Source organism: Oncorhynchus gorbuscha, linkage group LG18, assembly GCF_021184085.1.
Source record: "Oncorhynchus gorbuscha isolate QuinsamMale2020 ecotype Even-year linkage group LG18, OgorEven_v1.0, whole genome shotgun sequence".
In the NCBI taxonomy this organism is placed as follows: Eukaryota; Metazoa; Chordata; class Actinopteri; order Salmoniformes; family Salmonidae; genus Oncorhynchus; species Oncorhynchus gorbuscha.
The window spans coordinates 66,343,311-66,367,864 of record NC_060190.1 but is presented as its reverse complement, the minus strand read 5'-3'; the positions used below and the strand labels follow the sequence as shown (position 1 = coordinate 66,367,864).

Sequence of the window (24,554 nt, the reverse complement as noted above, 5' to 3'; positions counted from 1 at the left end):
TACTCTGATTAAATGTCAGGAATTGTGAAACTGAGTTTAAATGTATTTGGCTATGGTATATGTAAACTTCAGCTTTATGTACACAAATGCACATCAGGACATGTAAACTGAGCAAAAATCAAAATGCAACAATTTCAAAGATGTTCCTGAGTTACTATTTGGAAATTGGTCAATTGAAATTCATTTGGTCGAAATCTATGGATTTCGCATGACTGGGCAGAGGTGCAGCAATGGCCTCAACCTTCCATTTGATCTCACTGTACAATCATACAAGGACAGAGTAGAACATCTATGTGGAGGAGCAACGCATTCATATTTCTGTGCAAAGATAATTAAATTTTATTTCATCACCCTGCCCTCCCCATCTGATTATGCACGTGGAGGTCCTGGGCTGGTGTGGTTACACGTGGTCTGCGGTTGTGAGGCCGGTTGGACGTACTGCCAAATTCTCTAAAATGACGGAGGCAGCTTATGGTAGATAAATTAACAAATTCTCTGGCAACCGCTCTGGTGGACATTCCTGCAGTCAGCATTGCAATTGCATGCTCCCTTAACTTGAGACATCTGGCATTGTGTTATGACACAACTGCACATTTTAGTGGCCTTATATTGTCCCCAGCACAAGGTGCACCTGTGTAATGATCATGCTGTTTAATCAGCTTCTTGATATGCCACACCTGTCAAGTGGTTTGATTATCTTGACAAAGGATAAAGGCTCACTAACAGGAATGTAAACAAATTTGTGCACATTGTGAGAGAGAAACTTTTTGTTTTTTATTTCAGCTTTTGAAACATGGAACTAACACATTACATGTTGCGTTTATATTTTTATTCAGTATAGATGTGTCAATATTACATTTCGAGACATTGTAATTACTGTCCTACTCAAAATTACAAGTGAACAATTAATTGAAGAGGAATTAATATTGAGCCCGAGATACAGCGAGAATGAATTTAGCAGGGGCTCATTAACAGATGATACATATGTGATAAAGTACAGTAGAGTAGAGATGGAACATTCCAGACTGCAATGGTAGTCACTAACTGACATCGAAGCTGAATGTGCTTATCTCCAACTGGAGGGTGGTTGTCAAGGAAATACCCCCCCAAATTCTTGCCTGTATTTTTTTTTTATTAAATCGAAATGTTTCATGTGCTGAAATGCTTGTTTCTAGCTCCTTAACAATGCAAAAAGTCAAACAAGCACACAAATAATAATCAGAAACAAGAAATCATAAATATCAGAACCAATCCAGTGAACCCAAACAACATTGTATTAGTAATCCTAATGCAATCTATGCATATTTACACAAAATATATATACCTAGAATGATATGTACAGCAGTAGATATTACAGTGAGCTATGTTGAGAATCCAGTGAATAAATAGTATAACTACAATGTACAGTAGTTGATATTATTTTCTGCTATGTTTCCTTTCTGTTACAAGGAAACAATGATTTTATTGAAACAGAAAACTATATTTCTAAAAATGTGCCAGAGCAGTGTCATTCATTTAAAAAATACAATAAATATTAAATAAATATTAAATAATAATGGAAGAACCACTAAGAGTAGATGGAGACGAACTGTAAACTAAAGAAAAATACTATTTCAAAATGTATGAGAGACAAGTATATGAGGTGGATTGCAGACAGGATGGAACCTACGAAATCAAAAAGAAAGAAAAAGTATTTGATTTCTTGACCTGACTGGAATAATTCAGAAGACCAATAAACCTGTCATTTGAGTAGATTGGCATTCTCATCTATCTATCTCTTCCGTCAAAGCCTCAAATCTTTATGAAAGTCCAGAAGTGACTAGAGGAATAAGTGAGTGCTTGAGGAGGAGGTAGACCCAGTCCTGGAGTGCCTTAACTTGAATGTCTTTTGTTTTTCAGACTTCCAGTTGAGAAAAAAGGTCTCAGGTCTCATACAGCTTCATCCAAAGCCTGTCGTTTCCTATCTGACATATTTCCATACTTGATAATATAAAAAGTGATGAATATATGACGCATTACTTCTCCGTTAACCACATCTCTCAGGGTCTCTTGTCATGGAGGACTGACATGTAATGGTTTTACATGCCCGTCTTTGCTGAGTGGCTGGCAGGCAAGGTCCTCTTCAGTCATGCCACTGACCAGTCTAAAGCAGCGTAGCTCAGCCATTATTACTACATGTTCAACCCAACTTGTTCCATTTCCCTATTCAATGTGACAGTGGAATAAGGTGGTCAGTGCAGTCCTATTTTGGGAAATCTCAAATTGGGGGTCTCACACTGCAAACACTGTACTGCAAACACTGAGTGAGCTGGTCTGGTCTTTAAGTCCAACGATGCTATAGGCGATTCTCTTCATGTGACCTGGTAACCGCACGCCAATGTTCCTGATGTCCCTGAGAGAGAAGAAAGATAGAGACAGGAGCTGTTAGGAAAATGTTTCACATTCAAACCAATAGGTAGCACATGATAAAATATGATTGCATTTAAAACTTCCTACTCGGACATGATACAGCCAGTGGTGCTATATGTGTGTAGTACTTACTCATGCCTCATGGATAGCACCTGATCCATGGTTGTGATTCCAGCGCAGGCAAAGCTCTCAGTGTACTGACTCATCTTGATGGACTCCAGCCATTCCGGCACAGACCTGAAGGGGGAGCCGTCACAGCCACTGGTGCTGGGGAGGCGGATGGACACACTGTATGGAAAAAAACGGGGAAATAGATTGGTAAGTAAATGCTATATTCACAGTATGTGATTGAAAAAAAATCAACTGTCAAGTCCAGGGGAAATCAGCTTCATTCATTCGCATCTTACCGGGGATCAAAGTAAGCAATGGTTTTCAGAGATTCTGGGCTCCGGAGCAGTTTGTCCAGGATGTTGACGATGTCTGGGAAGCGAGGTCGTTTGGAGCGGTCCTGCAGCCAACACTGCAGCATCAGCTGGTAAACGGTGGATGGACAGTCCATGGGTGCAGGCAGCCGGAAGGCCTCGTTAATGGCCTTCATCACCTGAGGAAGAAGCGGGGTTTAGACCATGTCTCACAGAGCTAGTGTTTATGATCTAGACCAACAGACTGTAAGATTATGTGTTGTGTTAATGCATGTGGGCACTAACAGTTTTATGTGAAGAGGACTGTGGGAACTATTTTGACTTAGAGGCCCTTAGAGGGTTGTTTTAAACACTCCACCCAGGATAAATACCCAGAGATGATGCATCACAGAGGCCTTGTGTTTACCCAGACCTACAGCGCTCTGTTATTTCCATAAAACAGGGAAGGGAGTGAAGGAAATGTGAAATTGCTCATGTCGCAGTAGGGCCTACCTCATTGTTGCTCATGTCGCAGTAAGGTCTACCTCATTGTTGCTCATGTCGCAGTAAGGTCTACCTCATGTTTGCTCATATCCCAGTAGGGTCTACCTCATTGTTGCTCATGCCGCAGTAGGGTCTACCTCATTGTTGCTCATGCCGCAGTAGGGCCTACCTCATGGTTTCTCATGTCCCAGTAGGACTACCTCATGGTTGCTCATGTCCCAGTAGGGTCTACCTCATTGTTGCTCATGTCCCAGTAGGGTCTACCTCATGGTTTCTCATGTCCCAGTAGGGTCTACCTCATGGTTTCTCATGTCCCAGTAGGGTCTACCTCATTGTTGCTCATGTCCCAGTAGGGTCTACCTCATGGTTGCTCATGTCCCAGTAGGGTCTACCTCATGGTTTCTCATGTCCCAGTAGGGTCTACCTCATGGTTGCTCATGTTCCAGTAGGGTCTACCTCATGGTTTCTCATGTCCCAGTAGGGTCTACCTCATGGTTGCTCATGTTACAGTAGGGTCTACCTCATGGTTTCTCATGTCCCAGTAGGGTCTACCTCATGGTTGCTCATGTTCCAGTAGGGTCTACCTCATGTCCCAGTAGGGTCTACCTCATGGTTGCTCCAGTAGGGTCTACCTCATGGTTGCTCATGTTCCAGTAGGGTCTACCTCATGGTTTCTCATGTCCCAGTAGGGTCTACCTCATGGTTGCTCATGTTCTAGTAGGGTCTACCTCATGGTTGCTCATGTTCCAGTAGGGTCTACCTCATGGTTTCTCATGTCCCAGTAGGGTCTACCTCATGGTTGCTCATGTCCCAGTAGGGTCGTTCTCCGAAGGCCATGACTTCCCACATGACTATGCCGAAGCTCCACACGTCGCTGGCCGAGGTGAACTTCCTGTAGGCGATAGCCTCTGGGGCGGTCCAGCGGATGGGGATTTTCCCTCCCTGAAAGAATAGCAACAATAACTAATCATAAGAATGAGACTGAAGGGAATGTATTCACTAGAGGCATGGCTATTACTAATGTAAAGGTTTAAGAGGCGGAGTGAGTGTCTGTCAACATCACCAATCATTTGTAACCAATTATAAGTAAAGACATAGGAAGGCTACTAAGTGCATAGTAATACCCCCACTGTTTCCATACATTAATATCAGTACAATGGATGTTTGACTCACGCTGGTGGTGTAGGTGCCCTCAGGATCGTCTTCCAGCACGCGGGACAGGCCGAAGTCAGACACCTTGCACTCCAGGTTGCTGTTGACCAGAACGTTGCGGGCAGCCAGGTCTCGGTGAACATAGCTCATGTCAGAGAGGTACTTCATGCCGGCCGCGATGCCACGCAGCATGCCCACCAGCTGGTACGAGGAAATCTCCCCATCGTGGCCCTTTAGATAGTTGTCAAGCGCTCCATTCTCCATGTATTCTGTCACAATCATGGCATGCTTGACTGCTTGAAGAAAATTATAAAAAAGGTACAAATGTAGTACTTCATGTCAACAAAAGAGGCACAGTATGGTGGAGATGGGAAATAGAGGATGTTACTAGATAAAGTAAATAACTTAATAATAACTAACAGTCGACGTTACCAGCTTTCTAGCCATCGCTGTTCCATTTTTAATGTATCCATTTGTTTTGTCTTGTACACCTGGTTTTCATTCCCCAATCACACTGCATGTATTTATTCCTCTGTTCCCCCTCATGTCTTTGTGTGAAATTGTTTGTGTTATGTGTTAATTGTTGAAGCGCCAGGTTTGCTTATACCGTGTTGTTGACGAAGATGTCTATTGTTAAACATAAATTATTGTGACTGTTTTGCGCGTTTTGCACTTTTGCCTTTTGGCTGGAGGTTTTGGCGCAGTTGCGTCGTCTGTTGGTTTCTCCTGACTCAATAAAGTGTGTGCCTGTTCACAGCTCTCTGCTCTCCTGCACCTGACTTTGCTACCAGTACGCACACACCTGACAATAAATGACTATTCAGTGAATCAGTAGAGGCTGTCATTTGAGACACAGTGTCTGAGAGCAGGAACTCACACTTGGTGATGACTCCCTCCAGGCGGATGATGTTCTGGTGGGAGAACTGGCCCATGATGCTGGCTTCACTAAGGAAATCCTGCTTCTGCTTCTCTGTGTAGCCTGGCTTCAATGTCTTGATGGCTACAGCTACCTCTCCTCTCCCTGGAGCCTTCATCACACCACGATACACTTCCCCAAACTCTCCTGTGAAACAGAAACACACAGAGAATAATATGAATTCATAGCATTCTTCTTGGGGGAGGGGATCGATGAGATTTGTTCAAAATATTACTGTAAACTAGTTTGACATTTACCTGCTCCGATGGCTTTTTGCTTAGTGACAAGACTGGGATGAATCTCGCTGGCAAACTTCAGGATAGCAGTGTTGGGGTCCTCGTACATGTGTGGGTCAACATAGGTCTTCAGGGGCTTCAGTTGATCTGAGGAGGAGATGGGAGATAATCTCTTTGGTAATGCACATCGCTGTTCCAATAGAGGGAATTTGACTATATATACAAAAGTATGTGGACACCCCTTAAAATTAGTGGATTTTGCTATTTCAGCCACACTCGTTGCAGACAGGTGCATAAAATCGAGCACACAGCAATTCAATGTCCATAGACAAACATTGGCAGTAGAATGGCCTTACTGAAGAGCTCAAATCAAATCAAATCAAATTTTATTTGTCACATACACATGGTTAGCAGATGTTAATGCGAGTGTAGCTCAAGTGACTTTCAACGTGGCACCGTCATAGGATGCCACCTTTCCAACAAGTCAGTTAGTCAAATTTCTCCACCGCCATTGGACTCTGGAGCAGTGGAAACTCGTTCTCTGGAGTGATGAATCATCTGGCAGTCCGACGGACGAATCTGCGTTTAGCGGATGCCAGGAGAATGCTACCTGCCCCAATGCAAAGTGCCAACTGTAAAGTTTGGTGGAGGAGGAATAATGGCCTGGGGCTATTTTTCATGGTTCAGGCTAGTCCACTTAATTCCAGTCAAGGGAAATTTGAACGCTACAGCATACAGCATTCTAGACGATTCTGTGCTTCCAACTTTGTTGCAACAGTTTGGGGAAAGCCCTTTCCTCTTTCAGCATGACAATGCCCCCGTGCACAAAGCGACGTCCATACAGAAATGGTTTGTTGAGATCGGTGTGAAACTTGACTGGCCTGCTCAAAGCCCTGACCTCAACCCCATCGAACACCTTTCGGATGAATTGGAACGCCGACTGCGAGCCAGGCCTAATCGCCCAACATCAGTGCCCAAACTCAATAATGCTCTTGTGGCAGATTGGAAGCAAGTCCCAGCAGCAATGTTCCAACATCTAGTGGAAAGCCTTCCCAGAAGAGTATATAGGCTGTTATAGCAGCAAAGGGGGGACCAACTCCATATTAATGCCCATGATTTTGCAATGAGATGTTCGACGAGCCGTAGTGTATTTCTTGGATGCTGTGATTCCTACCTGTGCTGAAGAAGTAGGGGTCCTCTGATCCCTGTCTGTGACGGTAGTTCATTCTCCTGTTAGGAAGCAAAGTCACTATTATGATTGGCCAGACAATATGCAATGTTAAGACATTCTTATTATGTAAGGTATCATTAAACTGCCCAGTGAACATCTCACTTTTAAACGTTCATATTCTGTTAACTCATATCCAGATGATGTTGTTTACTCGTCCTATACTCGTATATACAGACAGGCTGTCATATCAGTAAGGGCAGGATCATCTTCAGCCACAGACCCAGTCAGCAACAGTTACAGTTTTTAACAGCTACTCTGGCTGTTACTGATAAAAACCCTCTTAGAGATGACATGGCATTACATTCTCAATCAGCTTATTAAGAAAAACATTTACTCACTATGACTGAGATACAGTATGTGGTTGTCCCACATAGTTATCTTAAGATGAATGCACTAACTGTAAGTCACTTTGGATAAGAGCATCTGCTAAATTACTGAAATGGACAGAGGGATACCAAATGTGAACTACATCTTAGGACAGAAGGATATGATAGGATTAGTGTGTTCTAACCGTTTGTGCAGCAGTAGAAGGACTACAACGACGAGCAGCATGATTCCTCCTCCTACTACAGCTCCCATAACCCCTGTGTAGTTCTGGACCTGAGACTCTGCTGAAACACAACCACAGACACATTTTAAAACGTCTTGTCTGAATATCAAATCAAATCAAATGTATTTATATAGCCCTTCGTACATCAGCTGATATCTCAAAGTGCTGTACAAAACCCCAGCCTAAAACCCCAAACAGCAAGCAATGCAGGTGTAGAAGCACGGTGGCTAGGAAAAAGTCCCTAGAAAGGCCAAAACCTAGGAAGAAACCTAGAGAGGAACCAGGCTATGTGGGGTGGCCAGTCCTCTTCTGGCTGTGCCGGGTGGAGATTATAACAGAACATGGCCAAGATGTTAAAATGTTCATAAATGACCAGCTAGGTAGAATAATAATAAGGCAGAACAGTTTAAACTATATTAGAGACGAACAGTGTGGTGTCTCTAGGGCCACACTTACCAATGGGCAAGGTTTTGAACACATGCTTCATGCTGTATCCCCCTGGGTTTCCCTCAGGGCTGAGAGCCTGGACTCTGAACACGTAGGCCGTGTCAGGGGAGAGGTCACTGATCTGCACCGTACTCTTGTCCAAAACCAGGACTGTGTATGTGGTGACATCACGCTCACTGTCGTCCTCCTGCATGGGACAGGGAGAGGAGCACTGAGAGGGGATTCACTATAGAGATATACTAATACTATTATATATATGTTGTGTTTAATGTGTGACTGACATGAAGAGAAGAGAGGGAGGAGTATAGTTGTCTGTCTTACCTTCCTGCGGTACATGAGTTCGTAGCGGTGGGTGATATGGGATGGTGCTCGGCTGGACAGAGCCCAGGACAGAGACAGGCTGGTGGGGCTCCGCTCCTCCAGACGGATGGACGTCACCTTGGGGGGATCAGTGAAATGCAGAGCGGTGGTGATGGTGCTGCTGGGTCTCTGGCTGCTGTACTGAGACACTCCGCTGCGGGCCTCTACAGTGAACGTGTAGTTGAGGTGGGGCTCCAACTGGCTAACAGTCACCATGGTGTCCTGGATGTCCGTGGGGTCGGGCTGGAAGCGGACCTTCTCCCCACAGGGCACACACAGGGCCCCGGTGCAGCGCTCACACACCACGCTGTAGCAGATGTCCCGGCGGCCTCCTGTCACCAGTGGGGGGCTCCAGGACAGCTGCAGCCTGCCGTCCGCTGACAGAGTGGTGGAGGCCAGGTCACGAGGGGCGCTGGGTGGGGCTAAAGGAGGAGGCAGAAAGTAGACAAGTTATTGTGAGACATTCCACATGTTAATACACCAGATGAAGAACGCTCAGATCCCTCTATCAACAATGATGATGACATAAAGACAGTATAGCCTATGAGGACACAGGATAAAATAAGGAATGGCTGTAGAATTGGCTAATCCTTTGTTAGTGATAGTCAGCTACAGCCAGGCCTATCTGGCCATTGTTCTTACCAGAGCAGGCTGACAAAAGAGGGTCTGATGGGGAGCGGTAGAATCCCTCCATACATGGACACAGGAGGGCGCCGGCTGTGGATGGCTCAGTATTCTCAGGACAAACCTCACAGGACTCACTGGACACAGAGTCTTTAAAGGAGCCTGGCGCACACACTGAAAGAAACAGGGGGATGCTTATTAGTTATAGTATCATTAGTATCCACACGTACATAAGGGAAAGAGTGTGTGATTGAGTTACAATACATTAAAAAGATATCTCTGTCAGTCCCCTGGGGCTTGACAGGAAACTCAGGCTGTGGTTAAACTGTAATCACTGAGGCTTTGTATTTTAACAGAATGGAATGGGATTTTCCGGACGATTTGCCTCCACTTGTCCTTTGCGCCTCAAGTTCCATTCTCAAGTTGCACTGACAGTCAACCGGATGCCACGGAAACACTCAACATAGCAGATGTTCACTCTGTACAACCTTTCCCTTTGAACTCCAAAATCAGCACTGTGAATGCTGGTGTGGGTATTGTCTGAGGAGCCTAACGGAAACAGCAAAATGGGTACTGCTGAAGATATTCAACTGACCTGGAGGATATGAAGAAAAAAATGTACCTTCCATTCCGGAACTTGTGGGGGTAGTGTGTGTGTGTGTGTGTGTGTGTGTGTGTTTGTATTGGACAGAAACCAGGATGCAAGGATTGCAAGTCTGAAACTGTACTTCCTTCCTTCCTCCGGTGACAAATGACAACATGCAAGGATGGAGCAAAGGAGAGGAAGTCTGGAGGAAGTAGAACTGCTAAAGGGGAGATGTTGTTGACCGACCGTGTTGTTGGAGCCTAAATCAATAGACATTTTTTAGGAGAATCGATGTGAATGTTTACTTTAAGAAGCGATCTCCTCTCTCTCACCCTTTATTATAATGTCTCCCCAGGGGATAAGTCTTTCATCAGGCCTCTTATAGTGAAGAGGGTGACCTGTGATGGACAAGAGGGATCTGCCAGTGACTTAACCACCATGGCAGAAGGACCGCTGCGTAACATCCAGCCCCACAATAGAACAATGGAGATGAGTTTTGAGTTTGATTAGGGGGGATTGAGAAGAATAGATGGATGGGGGATGGGTTAGGGTTGCAAGTACCAACAGAAGTTCTCTCTGGGGAATCACTCTGAGAGTGTAGGGGTGTATAGTGCTATGAACGCATAAGAAAAGGGGGCTAGCCTGTTTCATCTGGAGAAGGAACAGCAGGACTCCTGCCAAGTATCAAAGCACCCCTACCCCTATTCATCTATTGTGACTGGGATTGGACTGAGTGGTTCCATAAATATGTTGTGTTTATTCATTAGAGCCCTAAAATGGTGGCATGTGCGCTGCATATATCAGTGACCGCACTCTTTCAAGATCACTCTGAGAATGTTTGAATCTCAGTGAGTGAAACTTTACAAGACTAAAAAATGAATTTGACAATATTATTACACATTAATGTGGTTGTTTGTTATTGATGAATTGCATTTTCTTAAAAACTAAAGAAATAAAATAAAAATATCTGACTGAAAGTGGGACCTGAAATAATGTCTCACATTGTCCTGGTCAGTCCCTTTGGATACGGCGGTGCTCTTTATGAATGGAGTGGTGGAGGCAGTAATGTATCTGTTAATCTCATCTATGTTTTGATTTCTGTGTCAGCCCATTGTTTTAATGAGTGGGAACAATGAGCTCATTGCATGTGGCATATCATTTGCAAACAGCTGTCCTTTTGCTCCACACTAATCCTCTTGACAACATTTTCTTTAACCTTTATTTAACTAGGAAGGTCAGTTAAGAACAAATTCTTATTTTCAATGATGGCCTAGGAACAGTGGGTTAAGTTAACTGTCTTGTTCAGGGGTAGAACACCAGATTTTTACCTTGGGGATTTGATCTTGCAACCTTTCAGTTACTAGTCCAACACTCTAACCACTAGGCTACATGCCGCCCCTTGCCTAAATTAACTATGTTCCTGGCAGTTCCACACATCTAACTGACCAACCTCTCATGCGCCCACCAACTGTCCACTAACCACCAACTACCCTCCCTAATGACTTCATACTGAGTCACGAACAACCATCTTATTTGAGTCATCCTGGCCCAACCTTCCCCTTTACTACCTCGTTCCCAGAACATATTCTCTGGACCTTTAGAGACATAAATCCCTTGCAATTGACAGGAATGTGTTTCTGCTTGACTGCACAGAGAATTAGGATATGACTCAGTATTATAAATTAGTATAATAATGAACTGAACAAGTTTGTCATGTCAAGCCTGTTTGGGTCTTTTCTGTCTGTCCTCTTGGGTCTTTTCTGTCTGTCCTCTTTTAATATATATATATATATATATATATATATATATATATATATATATATATATATATATATATATATATATATATATATATATCTACAGTTGAAGTTGGAAGTTTACATACACTTAGGTTGAAGTCATTAAAACTAGTTTTTTTAACCACTCCACAAACATCTTGTTAACAAACTATAGTTTTGGCAAGTCGGTTAGGACATCTACTTTGTTTTTTCCAATAATTGTTTATTTCACTGTATCACAATTCTAGTGGGTCAGAAGTTTACATACACTAAGTTGACTGTGCCTTTAAACAGCTTGGAAAATTCCAGAAAATGATGTCATGGCTTTAGAAGCTTCTGATGACCTAATTGACATCATTTGAGTCAATTGGAGGTGTACCTGTGGATGTATTTCAAGGCCTACCTTCAAACTCAGTGCCTCTTTGCTTGACATCATGGGAAAATCAAAAGATTATAGACCTCCACAAGTCCAGTTAATCTTTGGGAGCAATTTCCAAATGCCTGAAGGTACCACGTTCATCTGTACAAACAATAGTACGCAAGTATAAACACCATGGGACCACAAAGCCGTCATACCACTCAGAAGGAGACGTGTCCTGTCTCCTAGAGATTAATGTACTTTGGTGCGAAAAGTGCAAATCTATCCCAGAACAACAGCAAAGGACCTTGTGAACATGCTGGAGGAAACAGGTACAAAAGTATCTATATCCACAGTAAAAACGAGTCCTATATCTGTAGCTCAGTTGGTAGAGCATGGCGCTTGTAAAGCCAGGGTAGTGGGTTCGAATCCCGGGACCACCCATACGTAGAATGTATGCACACATGACTGTAAGTCGCTTTGGATAAAAGCGTCTGCTAAATGGCATATATTATTATTATTATTATTATATTATACATAACCTGAAAGGCTGCTCAGCGAGGAAGAAGACACTGCTCCAAAACTGCCATTAAAAAAAGCCAGACTATGGTTCGCATCTGCACATGGAGACAAAGATAGTACTTTTTGGAGGAATGTCCTCTGGTCTGATGAAACAAAAATAGAACTGTTTGGCCATAATGACCATCATTATGTTTGGAGGAAAAAGGGGGAGGCTTGCAAGCCGAAGAACACCATCCCAACCGTGAAGCACAGGGGTGGCAGCATCATGTTGTGGGGGTACTTTGCTGCAGGAGGGACTGGTGCACTTCACAAAATAGATGGCATGAGGAGGGAAATGTGGATTATTGAAGCATCATCTCAAGACATAGGTCAGGAAGTTAAAGCTTGGTCGCAAAGGGGTCTTCCAAATGGACAATGACGCCAAGCATACTTCCAAAGTTGTGGCAAAATGGCTTAAGGACAACAAAGTCAAGGTATTGGAGTGGCCATCACAAAGTCCCATAGAAAATGTGTGGGCTGAACTGAAAAAGCGTGTACGAGCAAGGAGGCCTACAAATCTGGCTCAGTTACACCAGCTCTGTCAGGAGGAATGAGCCAAAATTCACCCAACTTATTGTGGGAAGCTTGTGGAAGGCTACCTGAAACGTTTGACCCAAGTTAAACAATTTAAAGACAATGCTACCAAATACTAATTGAGTGTATGTAAACTTCTGACCCACTGGGAATGTGATAATTCTCTCTACTATTATTCTGACATTTCACATTCTTAAAATGAAGTGGTGATCCTACCTGACCTAAGACAGGGAATTTTTACTAGGATTAATTGTCAGGAATTGTGAAAAACTGAGTTTAAATGGCTAAGGTGTATGTAAACTTTCGAATTCAACTGTGAAAATATTTTTTAAAGGTCCCGAACAGTCATTCCCATGTAAAATGGCCTTTTGAGTGACTAAAATATCACCCATAATATTTTTGGGAGGTAGAAATGCTGAAATATTTGAGGTAAAAAGGCATTTCTCTCTCATGGCTTACTATCAGGAAGCGTGAAAAGAGGCTGAGTGGTGGAGAGCTTATATTCATGAGCTCACCTTGACTGACAGCTCTTTGAAACACCTATGTCAAGAAGCTTGGATGCAGTGAGCAGTGTTGCAGTAAAATCATATCAAGCAAATGTGATGGTACACAAAGAAAATCAAACAACACTGAAATTGCATCAATAATGTATTTTTTAAATACATCTTCTGTTTGGCATTTCTCTTGTGATGCGATTCACAGCAGCACTGACAGCGGTCCTGGACATAGAACATTCCTGAGCTTGGCCTTCCCCTTCGCCTGGAACCAACAGACCCTTCACGTTACCCTTCCTCAGACTTGGAGCTATGGTATGGTGGAATACTTTCTCAATGTTAAGATAAATGTAAATGTCTCTTTAATGTAGTACAGTAACAACATAACAATCTATGACAGGGTTCCCTAACTGGTGGCCTGCGGGCCGGGTTTGGCCCCCAGTTTTTAGATATTTTAGAAATGTTTTTGAAAATGAAATACATAAATGTCTCATTTACATAAGTATTCACACCCCTGAGTCAATACATTGTAGAAGCACCTTTGTCGGCGATTACAGCTTTGAGTCGTCTTGGTTATGTCTGTATCCACAAGAGACACATCTGGATTTGGGGATTTTAAGCTCTCATAAGTTAGATGGGGAGCGGCGTTAAACCCTAATCTTCAAGTCTTTCCACAGATTTTCAGTTCTAGTCTGGGCTTTGGCTGGGCCACAAAGGGACTTTCACATTCTTGTTCTGAAACCATTTCAGCATTGCATTGGCTGCATGCTTGGGGTCATTAAATTCTCTAAAATGCCGTTGGAGGCGGCTTATGGTAGAGAAATGAACATTAAATTATCTGGTAACAGCTCTGGTGGACATTTCTGTACTCAGTATGCCAAATTCACACTCCCTCAAATCTTGAGACATATATGGCATTGTGTTGTGTGACAAAACTGCACATTTTAGAGTGTCCTTTTATCGTCCCCAGTACAAGGTGCACTTGTGTATTGATCTTGCTGTTTAATCAGCTTCTTGATATGCCACACCTGTCAGGTGGATGGATTATCTTGGCAAAGGAGAAATGCTCACTAACAGTGATGTTAACAAATTTGCGCACAATATTTTTGAGAAATGAGCTTTTTGTGCGTATAGAAAAATGTCTGGGATCTTTTATTTCAGTTCATGAAACATGGGACAAACACTTTACATGTTACGTTTATATTTTGTTCAGTTAGTTGATGATCCCTGATCTATGAGCTAACCTGGTTGCCTAGCCTATTGGCTATATTTTACTGTAATAGGGAGTCAAAGGGATACAATCCAAGTAATTATACCACCCAAGGTGACCGGGATCTCTGGCTTCAACAAGGGAGCCTCTTGTCCCGTCATAAACCACAGACTGACTCAGTATAAACTTCCTGACTGAGATGGGCGTGACGGCACAGTCCCTGTAATCTGTGGTTCACCTCAGCCATGGCTATGGACGCACACAAATAGCTGTGTGGAGAAGAAACACTGCTCAGGTACTCTTCAGCTGGCACATCAAGTCACATTGCTCTCCTTGGCCAATCAGTACGGGAGGGGACATGAGGGTGAACAAATTCCTTTCAGAAATCCCCAGTTCACTGAGCATAAAGTAATGTAATGTTCCTCCCTCCCTCTCCCCCTCCTTTCCAGTTTCCTCCTGATAGCTCTTCACACCACACCCCGGAATACCAAAGACATGGCAACTTTCATACAAACAATGTGAGCAAACAATCATTTACATTTCAATTCATTACTGCAATGTGTTCCATCTAGGCGTACTCTCAGTGTTTCTCAACTACAACATTAAAAAACCAAATGCCTCTCTACCAGTCCCCTTACCTCAAACAAACAAATGTATCTGGATTATATGCATTTGAGCATTCTTAAACAACATTCCTACAATTTTCATTGTCCATAAAACAGTATCCTCCTCACCCCACCCCATTTCTAAGTCCTGAGAGACAAACACAGTGGAAAGAAAATGTTGGCCAGGTAGAATGATTCATGACCAGGAGTTCTCTTTACAGCAGTCAAAACTTCCCCAAAATTCCATTTTGCCTTGTACCTCTGCCACATTCTCCCACATGCAGTCCCTCTCCCATATCATGTTTGGAAATAGTGTTACAATCCTAAACATCTCTTGGCATTGCTGTCAAAACAAACAAAAACATGTCCAAATACCTTACACTGTTTTGTCTACATTCATTCCTGTAAATCATTCTACACCTGACCTGCTTTTATTTTTGTTTGTGAAGTGTTTGAAATCCCGTTTAACATTCATGTCTGTGAGGTGTTTGAAATCCCAATTAACATTCATGTCTGTGAGGTGTTAGAAATCCCAATTGACATTCATGTCTGTGAGGTGTTAGAAATCCCAATTAACATTCATGTCTGTGAGGTGTTAGAAATCCCAATTAACATTCATGTCTGTGAGGTGTTTGAAATCCCAATTAACATTCATGTCTGTGAGGTGTTTGAAATCCCAATTAACATTCATGTCTGTGAGGTGTTTGAAATGGCAATTAACATTCATGTCTGTGAGGTGTTTGAAATCCCAATTAACATTCATGTCTGTGAGGTGTTTGAAATCCCAATTAACATTCATGTCTGTGAGGTGTTTGAAATCCCAATTAACATTCATGTCTCTGAGATGTTTTAAATCATAATTAACATTCTTGTGCACAGTGTGCAGTCATTTCTAAAAACCCAGCCAGGGTGGTGGTTAGTCCTTGCACTTCTGTAAATACAGCTGCTGTTGAAAACTAACACCCAACATTACAACAGGTAGGGGGTTGGGGTGTGCAGGGAGATGCATTACGTGAAGCCTGGCTGTAGTCTTACCTTGGCAGGAGTCTCCAACAACTTCATAGCCTCCGCGGCATTGGCACTGTCCCACGGGCACCACCCACTCACCCTCAGCGGTGCAGTAGATGCGTGGGGTGGCCTGGCTCACGGCGTTCTGCACACATGTTCCCTCCACCTCCCTCAGGGCATCTGTTACCGTCTCTGGGAAGGCGGCCAGGCTCTGCACGGTGGACGGACAAGTCTTGTAGTACACCCTCACAGAGAGCAGTGCCACACATGCTCCCATGTCCTGGAATGCCAAGTAGAAGCCCTTCCTGGATAGAGGGCCCATTGTCCGTGTCTCCACGTTTACCTTCAGCACACCGCGGCCCCGCGTGATTTCATCCGATGCGATGGTGGCCACTTTGCGGAACTGGCCCTTATGGAAGCTGGTGCCCACGTCGGCATCGACCTCGAACATGTGCAGGTTGAAGGTCTCTTTGCAGGCGAGCGAGGTGCCGTCGAAGGTGTTGCAGTCCCGCACAACGAAGTGCAGCTCCACAGAGACGCGGGTGGTCCCTGGGCGCCCCTGGATGAAGGTGGTTCGGAGCCAGTTGTCCTGCTCACCCGCGTCGATGTTACACACACTGTAAGTGTAGAGGAGGGAGCCATTCACCACTGTCTGGACTATCTCCCACTGAAACAGAGAGAGAACAGAGGTTTAGTTTAAGACAATGTACAGGGCAAGACACAACAAGTGAAGGAAGGAGAGAGAGGGTTTTAAGAGAATGAGCATAAGATTAAGGGGATTATGTTCTCGTCAAGGATCAGTTGCTGTTTGATGAAACAACTGCCTGCCTGCTGAGAAGCCTATAAACTGCTCAAGCTTTCCTGCTACTTTTCTTCCACACGCCAGGGAAGGATTTGGTCTGGACGCGTGGATTGCTCACTACGTGTGTTGCTTTCCACGAACTAACGTGGGTGCCTGTGTGACACAGACATAACACTAAAACAAATACTTTTGTGGAATACCAAGCATTATGGCAGTTAAATGAGTTTTTATAAGTTCATGGAAAAGACATGGCAGCAATATTGGCTGTGATTAAGTCTGTTTTAAGAGAGGGAAAATAAGGAAATGCTTGCCTGGTAGCAAGATTTAAGGAATCCATTAATTAAGCACAGGGCTTTAAAAGAATAACCATCATGAAATCATTTAACCCCTCAGATGGCTTCCATAAAGGCATATTTCATTGGACCATGCACAGTGAGTGCTTTATTCCAAGTGTGAGAAGGAAGAGTGTGAGAAGGAAGAGAAGATAGATATAGATCAAGAACAAAGTGCATTATTAAAACATCCACTCCCAAGTCAAATGTAAATGTGTTTCATAAGTTTGAGGAAGTTTGATGAGAATAGACCAAACATCATAAAATAGGGAGGAATCCTACCCAATACGTAGAGAATGCAATGCATCTGTAAACTTCACGGCAACAAAAGAACAGCAGTTAGCGCACTGACGCTGGCCACGTCCTGTTGCTTTTTTAAGACCGTCAACCACACTACTATAGATAGAGGAATGCCTGTCTCCCCCTCCAACCAGTCTCCCTTCCATCAGTCTTGTGTTCTAGTTTGTCTGACAGGAACCTCCCAAATGTATATTACCACAGCAACAACAACAAAAAGTTTTGGGGGGAATATTGTTGGAATGATGACAACCTGTTGGCTATTTTCAGTTGGAAAATGTACTTTTGTCCTGTAAATTCAAATGCAGCTCTAACGCTGACATTTTATGACAGTCATAGTTGTATTATGAAAGGGTTGCTCTAAAACCAGTGTAGGCTAGCTTTGCCAAACCTTTGCGAGCTGCTACTCATTCCATCTTTCACAGAAAACTGTTCTGAAGGAATGAGAGCGGAGAGAATGTCTTGCATGTGACCTTTCAGAAATGTGCAATTCAAAATGTGGCTTGGAATCTACCTTGTGTGACGTGACATCTAGCCTCCTTTTCACACCATCTGGTGTATCATGTGTAGACCTTCCATCTGGTTAGACTACTGCAATCCTTATATTTTCTCACTATATGGTATGGTAACTACTCACCCCTTCTTCATATGGCCAGGTCAACCATCCCAACTCGCCTCCCGAAGCTTTCATATCCAGCAGCACCTCTACAGAGATCATTTTATAGCACTATTAGTAAACATTCTTAATTCATTTGAGGAGCTGTTTCATTAGAAAATAATAGGCATAAGTCCTTATGTGTTATAAGAAATTGAACATGTGTAATAAGCGATGTACTCTACAAGTAAACTGGATTATAAAAGTTACTTTGTTTCTCTGAGCCAACAATTATTAAAGTAGCCTGCTAGAAATTGCCAGGCCTAGATTCACCAAATAGGCCCAATATAACGTCATCCATGGTTTTCAAGAGGACATGCCCTGGCATGACAAATCTGATCAAATAAGCCATGTCCATTTAAGTAAACTATGAATTACTATGTCCTTCAACCCCCGTGTTTGCATGAAAAAGGCAGAGGAAAATATGGGAAGTTAAATAGCATGATAAAGGGAGTGAAAATTGTTGGGAACATCTCTAAGAACCCATCCAAGTCAATCACAGCCTACACTCCCATCCCTTCTCCCGTCAGTACAAGACGCTGTCCACTCCGATACTGAAACTAAAAACTTTGAATGAACAATGGCATCACCTAGCAACTCTCATCTGAAGGAATTTCAGTGTCAAGTCCTCTTTGTGAAGTAAAATTGCTTCCTTTAAATCATGATCAAATACCACCATTACCAAGTTGTATAAATTAAGAATAATGAAAAGTATCATTATTGCATGTTTAAAGTAGCAAAGATAGCCAACAATATCATAGAACAAGCAATACATTGAACAGAAAATATAAATATTGGAGGAAAAAGACTGTTTAAAAAGACTGTATAACACTGTAATATAGACAATATTGCAAGAATATTACAAAACTTCAAGAATACCATGTCACAGCCCAATCCCCCAACTCATAAAAACACAAGGCTCTTTACAATCGCATTTTAGAACGAAAAATAGAGTACATACGTTCTTTCCCGTGAAGAGTAATAAATATATGGTTAATAAATACATACAAAAACAAAGAATAAAAAGTAACACGATGGAAATCCATTTTTTAAAAACTTTTAACAGCAATTCCTCTCTGATCTGATCTCGTAATAACGCCGAACTTCTGTGAGCACTACCGGTGTCAACCAACCGCGCTTCGTTTCAGCCGAAAGTTCCATAGAAAAACAGGTGGCATGATGAGCTCCGCCTTTGGAATGTGGGCACAATCCATATATGGTATGCGGTAGAGGTGGGGTCAAGTCATAAGATTATACTACCTGTGCAGTGAGGATGTACATTCAGTGAAACGACTGTAGGCTCTCCCCCTAGTATTTAGCTTTTAGAAAAAATGTGCAATATTGTACTATGTCTATTTGTACATTTCTTTCACAACACCACACATACATGAGACATACACACACCTCGTCAAATACCCCAGAATAGTTCATTGAATATGGATTATATCTGTATTATATTCTTATATCCTTATCAATATTAATAACATGATTTATAATGTGACATTTTTTCTTCTCACCTACTACTAGTACTACTTCGCTAAGAGAGAAAATGATAGTGTAGAAACCAGTGGTTGTTACTTGTGGTCATCTTGAGGTGTTAAGATTCTGAAAAATGAGCAAGCTGGAGTCTTTATCTTGTTGGACAGTCTTACAAGTAGATGGAAGCATCTTCCACAAACCATCTTATTTAAAACAGGTCTTTCCCACCCGAGGAATGGGAGGGGTCAAGTGGAGGGGTGGGCTGGTATGAATATGTGACTACTAATGAGATGGCCTTCATAAAGAACTTTAGAATTTGGGTATGAATATGGGGACACAAAAAAGGCATGAACAATGGCATCACCTAGCAACTCTCATCTGAAGGAATTTCAGTGTCAAGTCCTCTTTGTGAGGCATCGTGTACTTGGACAGGAGAGCCCCTTGAGCTGAGAGCCAAACATAGACAGCCGTCCTCACAAAGACACAGAAAAATCTACTGAAGAAGACAGACATTGTCTTGTCTTATGTTACCATACATGGACAACAATCATACAACAGACAGAAGGAATGTTGTTGGTTAAAAATGTGTTAACAAGTAAAGTACACTTTGGACTATACAGTGCATTCGGAAAGTGTTCAGACCCGTTTCCTTTTTCAAAATGTTGTTACGTTACAGCCTTATTCTAAAATGGATCAAATTAAAATGTTCCTTCATCAATCTACACACAATACCCCATAATGACAAAGCAAAAACAGGTTTTTAGATTGTTTTATGCAAATGAAAAAAATAAACAGAAATATTACATTTACATAAGTATTCAGACCCTTTACTCAGTACTTTGTTGAATCACCTTTGGCAGCGATTACAGCCTCGAGTCTTCTTGGGTATGACACTACAAGCTTGGCACACCTGTATTTGGGGAGTTTCTCCCATTCTTCTCTGCAGATCCTCTCAAGCAAGTTGTACAAACATCTGAAGGATGATCAATGGAAACAGGATGCACCTGAGCTCAATTTCGACTCTCATAGCAAAAGGTTTGAATACTTATTCGAAAATGGATTTAAAAAATATTAATCTGCATCAATCTACACACAATACCCCATAATGACAAAGCAAAACCAGATTTTAAGACATTTTTGCAAATGTATAAAACAAAAAACAAATACCTTATTTGTAGAAGGATGGCTAAGTATCTACTGGGAAAAACTCTCAGGCAAAGAAACCAAACATCAATGTGGAGTCAGGGGAACTAATGTGCTGTTCTGTGGTCTGGGGGAAGCATCAGAAAGTGAGATAAGGAGGCTGCAGATCACACAGCAAGCAGCAAGGATTGTTCTAAGCTGGAGATATGATTATTCTGTTGTAGTCATGGACAATGTTCTTGGGTGGTCAGCAATCAATAAGATACAGTGGGGCAAAAAAGTATTTAGTCAGCCACCAATTGTGCAAGTTCTCCCACTTAAAAAGATGAGAGAGGCCTGTAATTTTCATCATAGGTAAACTTCAACTATGACAGACAAAATGAGAAAAAAAATCCAGAAAATCACATTGTAGGATTTTAAATGAATTTATTTGCAAATTAAGTAAGGTGAAAATAAGGAAACAGATGGCCCTTAACCACTGCGCCACCCGTGAGGCCTATGAAGTGAGAAACAGTGTGTATGTCAATGGCATGTTTTAAAAAATCTGCATGCACTTTTTTCTTTCAAAGAAGTGTAATTTCATATGGGATGTTTCAATGAGAGGCTTCAAAATAATTTGGAAAAAATTAAGATATTGATTAACTTGAAAATGTGGACATTCAATGCACATGGAGAACATTGCATCTGAGTATTCATAAAAAGGCTTCTAGTTATTTACACTCTTCTGTCTGCAAGATCTGCTTCGTGTATTGAAAGGTTCCGATATTGAGTGAGGCGGTTTCTGTTGTCAGTTTGTCAGTGGTGCTAGAGAGGTGTCAAAGGTTAACGCCCTCGGGAGGTATGCAAATGATCTATTATAATAAAGTATTCTTAATCTTCCTATGGAGCATGCGTCCTGCTAGAGAAGAGTGTTGAACCCCTCCCCCCTCCCCCGGCTGGTACTCCCCCCTCTGCTGGTTCCCTGCTACTTTGGGATCTGCCAACACAAAGACACTTCACACTGGGGGCTGTGCCTGCATTTCGAGGGTCAGCGAACAGCGGCAGTATCAACGCCATGTCATTCAGGCTCTCCCACACCCAGACCCACAGCTTTTCTTGCACCTCTCGTGCTTTGAGCAAACAGAGAGGTGGAGCACTATTGTGAAGGCCGGGGAGTTTTTGTATAATGCTCACATGAAATGTGTCTACTGTTTTGGACAGTTCTCACGGTTAGGGTGCCCAGACACATAGTTAGTCAATGATGAACCTTTGCCAGTTTGATGAAACGTAAAATTTAAGCCACCGCCTCTGTCAGTGATTTCTATTGAGTTTGTTCTGGTTGCTGAATCCTCTATCAGTCATTGTTAATCACTTAAATAATCCTTAAGACAGATTGTGTGTGTTTGGGCGAAAGTTGAAGGACCAAACTACACACAAAGCGTATAAAGGACTAGTTAACAGAAAATCTTCTTCGCAAGTCACTTGCTCCTTAAAACAAATGGGGGCTAGGTCCATGGCTAAGTACCTCTAGATTTCCATCTATATTATAGAGTGGTGTTGCACACCTGTCAACAAGGACCCCATGTATTCTCTAAGAATGAGAGGGCGCTTTGTTTGTCTTACAATGTCCTCTTAAGTTTATCACACTGAAACCCAAATCTTTTCAGCACCTCTCACAACTGGAATTTGGGCGGTGTCTGTGTGTGTTTTAAAAGGGACTTTTTTTCAAGGGTGGTGTTCAGAAGCAAAGAAAAGAGCCTGTTCGGACATGTTTCCACTCTATGGATGCAAGACATGTGAGTATGCAGTTGAAACACACAAACAATTACTCACACAAGGGAGAAGTTTAACTATGACTTCACTCTTTGAACAGTCATCATCACTGCCAGCATCTGCATCACTGCAGCATAGGAGGAGGTACCTATCAGAGATGATTGGTGGTTGGCAGAATGAAAGACTTCTAGAATGAGTTAATGGAACTGTTTAGGCAAAGCACCATGGGGCGGTAGGGTAGCCTGGAGGTTAGAGCGTTGGACTAGTAACTGGAAGGTTGCAAGTTCAAACCCCCCAGCTGACTGTCTTTCTGCCCCTGAACAGGCAGTTAACCCACTGTTCCTAGGCCATCATTGAAAATAAGAATTTGTTCTTAACTGACTTGCCTAGTTAAATTAAATAAAAATCAAGAGTCAGTCTAGGGTAACATGTGCAATGATAAAATAAATGAAATAACAGTGAATCCAAAGGAGAGTGTTTTGAAGTAATTGAAGGGGCAGGTGTTTTATTTTAGATCACAAAAACTTGAAATACATTGTACAGTATTTACTTTACAAATAAAATTTATATCAAATTGAATTAGACTTCTTTTTCTTATCTTGCAATTGTCCTTTGTTTCAGTACATTTCCACAGCCACCCCCATGTAAAGATGAGTAGCAGTTTGTGCTTTTAGGTTCAGTCCCTGCTCCCAGAGCTTGTGTGGAACGTAGAGGGGGAGTAAGAGGACAAACGAAAGTGAAATGTAATTTGGTAAATAGCCGTAGTAAATGTGATGTGTGTTGGCCGAGGGGGCCTGATGAAGATGAGAGCAGACATTCATATGCGTTCGTTTGTGTGCTCAGCTTTACGACGTCTGCCCTGAAGTCTGAACAAAGGAAAGGAAGGCAGCTAGGGGCTGGGTAGAAGGCCTGGGGGGAGGAGGTGATAGAATACAGTGGCCCTCCAGCTTGTGTCTTGCGGCGCTTGTGCTGCCTCTCAAGTCTTGGGTTATGGCAGAGACAGCTGGGCTAGCAAACTCTGTATGGGCCCATTCTCTCTCTCTCTCTCTCTCTCTCTCTCTCTCTCTCTCTCTCTCTCTCTCTCTCTCTCTCTCTCTCACACACACACACACACACACACACACACACACACACACACACACACACACACACACACACACACACACACACACACACACACACACACACACACTCAGGAAGCACTGTTTACATTTCACAGTGGAAGGCTACTTGGGAGGGCTCTGGGGTATGGCCACTGGACCTAAAGCTGTGTGTGTGTGTGTGTGTGTGTGTGTGTGTGTGTGTGTGTGTGTGTGTGTGTGTGTGTGTGTGTGTGTGTGTGTGTGTGTGTGTGTGTGTGTGTGTGTGTGTGTGTGTGTGTGTGTGTGTGTGTGTGTGTGTGTGTGTGTGTGTGGTGTGTGTATTGGCAGGATTTAATATAGTGTTATAAGTAGCTTTTGTGTAGTTGAAGGTCAATGTGGTGTTTTCAGGGAACATTGCATGACCTTATCTGATAGTTTTTGTGCAGGGAGGTTGATTTAAGATGACTTCAGTCTAAATCTGTCATGTGGTAAAGACTGCAAGTATTGAAAAAAGACCAAAAGAGCTCTTGGTTCTACCTGTTCTTGGTTCCATAGGCAATGAATGATGGCATGAGACGGCTGATCAGCTGACCAAATGTTTCAGGATACAAAACCAAATCTGTAATTTATTTTAATATCTTATAAGAGTCATTATCTAGTTAAAGAAAATATGTGGTGGTAAATGTTTATTTGTTTGTTGTATCATTCTTGTTCTGGTGCATAGCCAAAACTAGTTCATAAAGAATATTGAATTTACTGTATGGCAATTTTGAGTTAGTTTCTCAATATTTACCAATAATATTGATGTAATGTAGGCCAGGCAATTTTACCATATTTTGACATCTTGTTATTTTATGTTATATTTATTGTATATATTATTCTATAACAAAAGAAAAGGGCAGGGGGTAGAGTGTTTCCAAAGTGACTCTACAAAGTACAGTACTGTTATGGGTGTAAGATGGCACTCGTCATTCAACATTCAAACAAGTACCTCAGTTGGAAATTCTAAATAACAGTAGTACACCAGTAGAGGGCAGTCGTGTTTAGG

At 42.5% G+C, this 24,554-nt stretch overlaps 1 protein-coding gene across 2 annotated transcripts; it reads right to left on the bottom strand.

Moving 5' to 3' along the window:
• Nucleotides 1-787: 787 nt before the first annotated feature.
• LOC124004105 (ephrin type-A receptor 2-like) lies at nt 788-19,182 on the bottom strand. 2 transcript variants are annotated; one of them, XM_046312896.1, is made up of 15 exons: nt 19,012-19,182; nt 18,033-18,100; nt 15,992-16,631; nt 8,849-9,004; nt 8,168-8,628; nt 7,856-8,033; nt 7,361-7,460; nt 6,793-6,848; nt 5,640-5,765; nt 5,344-5,529; nt 4,488-4,759; nt 4,107-4,256; nt 2,817-3,010; nt 2,542-2,697; nt 788-2,392 (listed from the first exon to the last, which is right to left on the bottom strand). In XM_046312896.1, the coding sequence occupies exons 1-15, from the start codon at nt 19,094-19,096 to the stop codon at nt 2,272-2,274; spliced, it is 2,949 nt and encodes a 982-aa protein (XP_046168852.1). In that variant the 5' UTR covers nt 19,097-19,182; the 3' UTR covers nt 788-2,271. The 2 variants fall into 2 exon arrangements, with proteins under 2 accessions (XP_046168852.1, XP_046168853.1); XM_046312897.1 differs by having other exon boundaries at nt 7,361-7,457.
• Between the last annotated feature and the right edge of the window lie 5,372 nt (nt 19,183-24,554).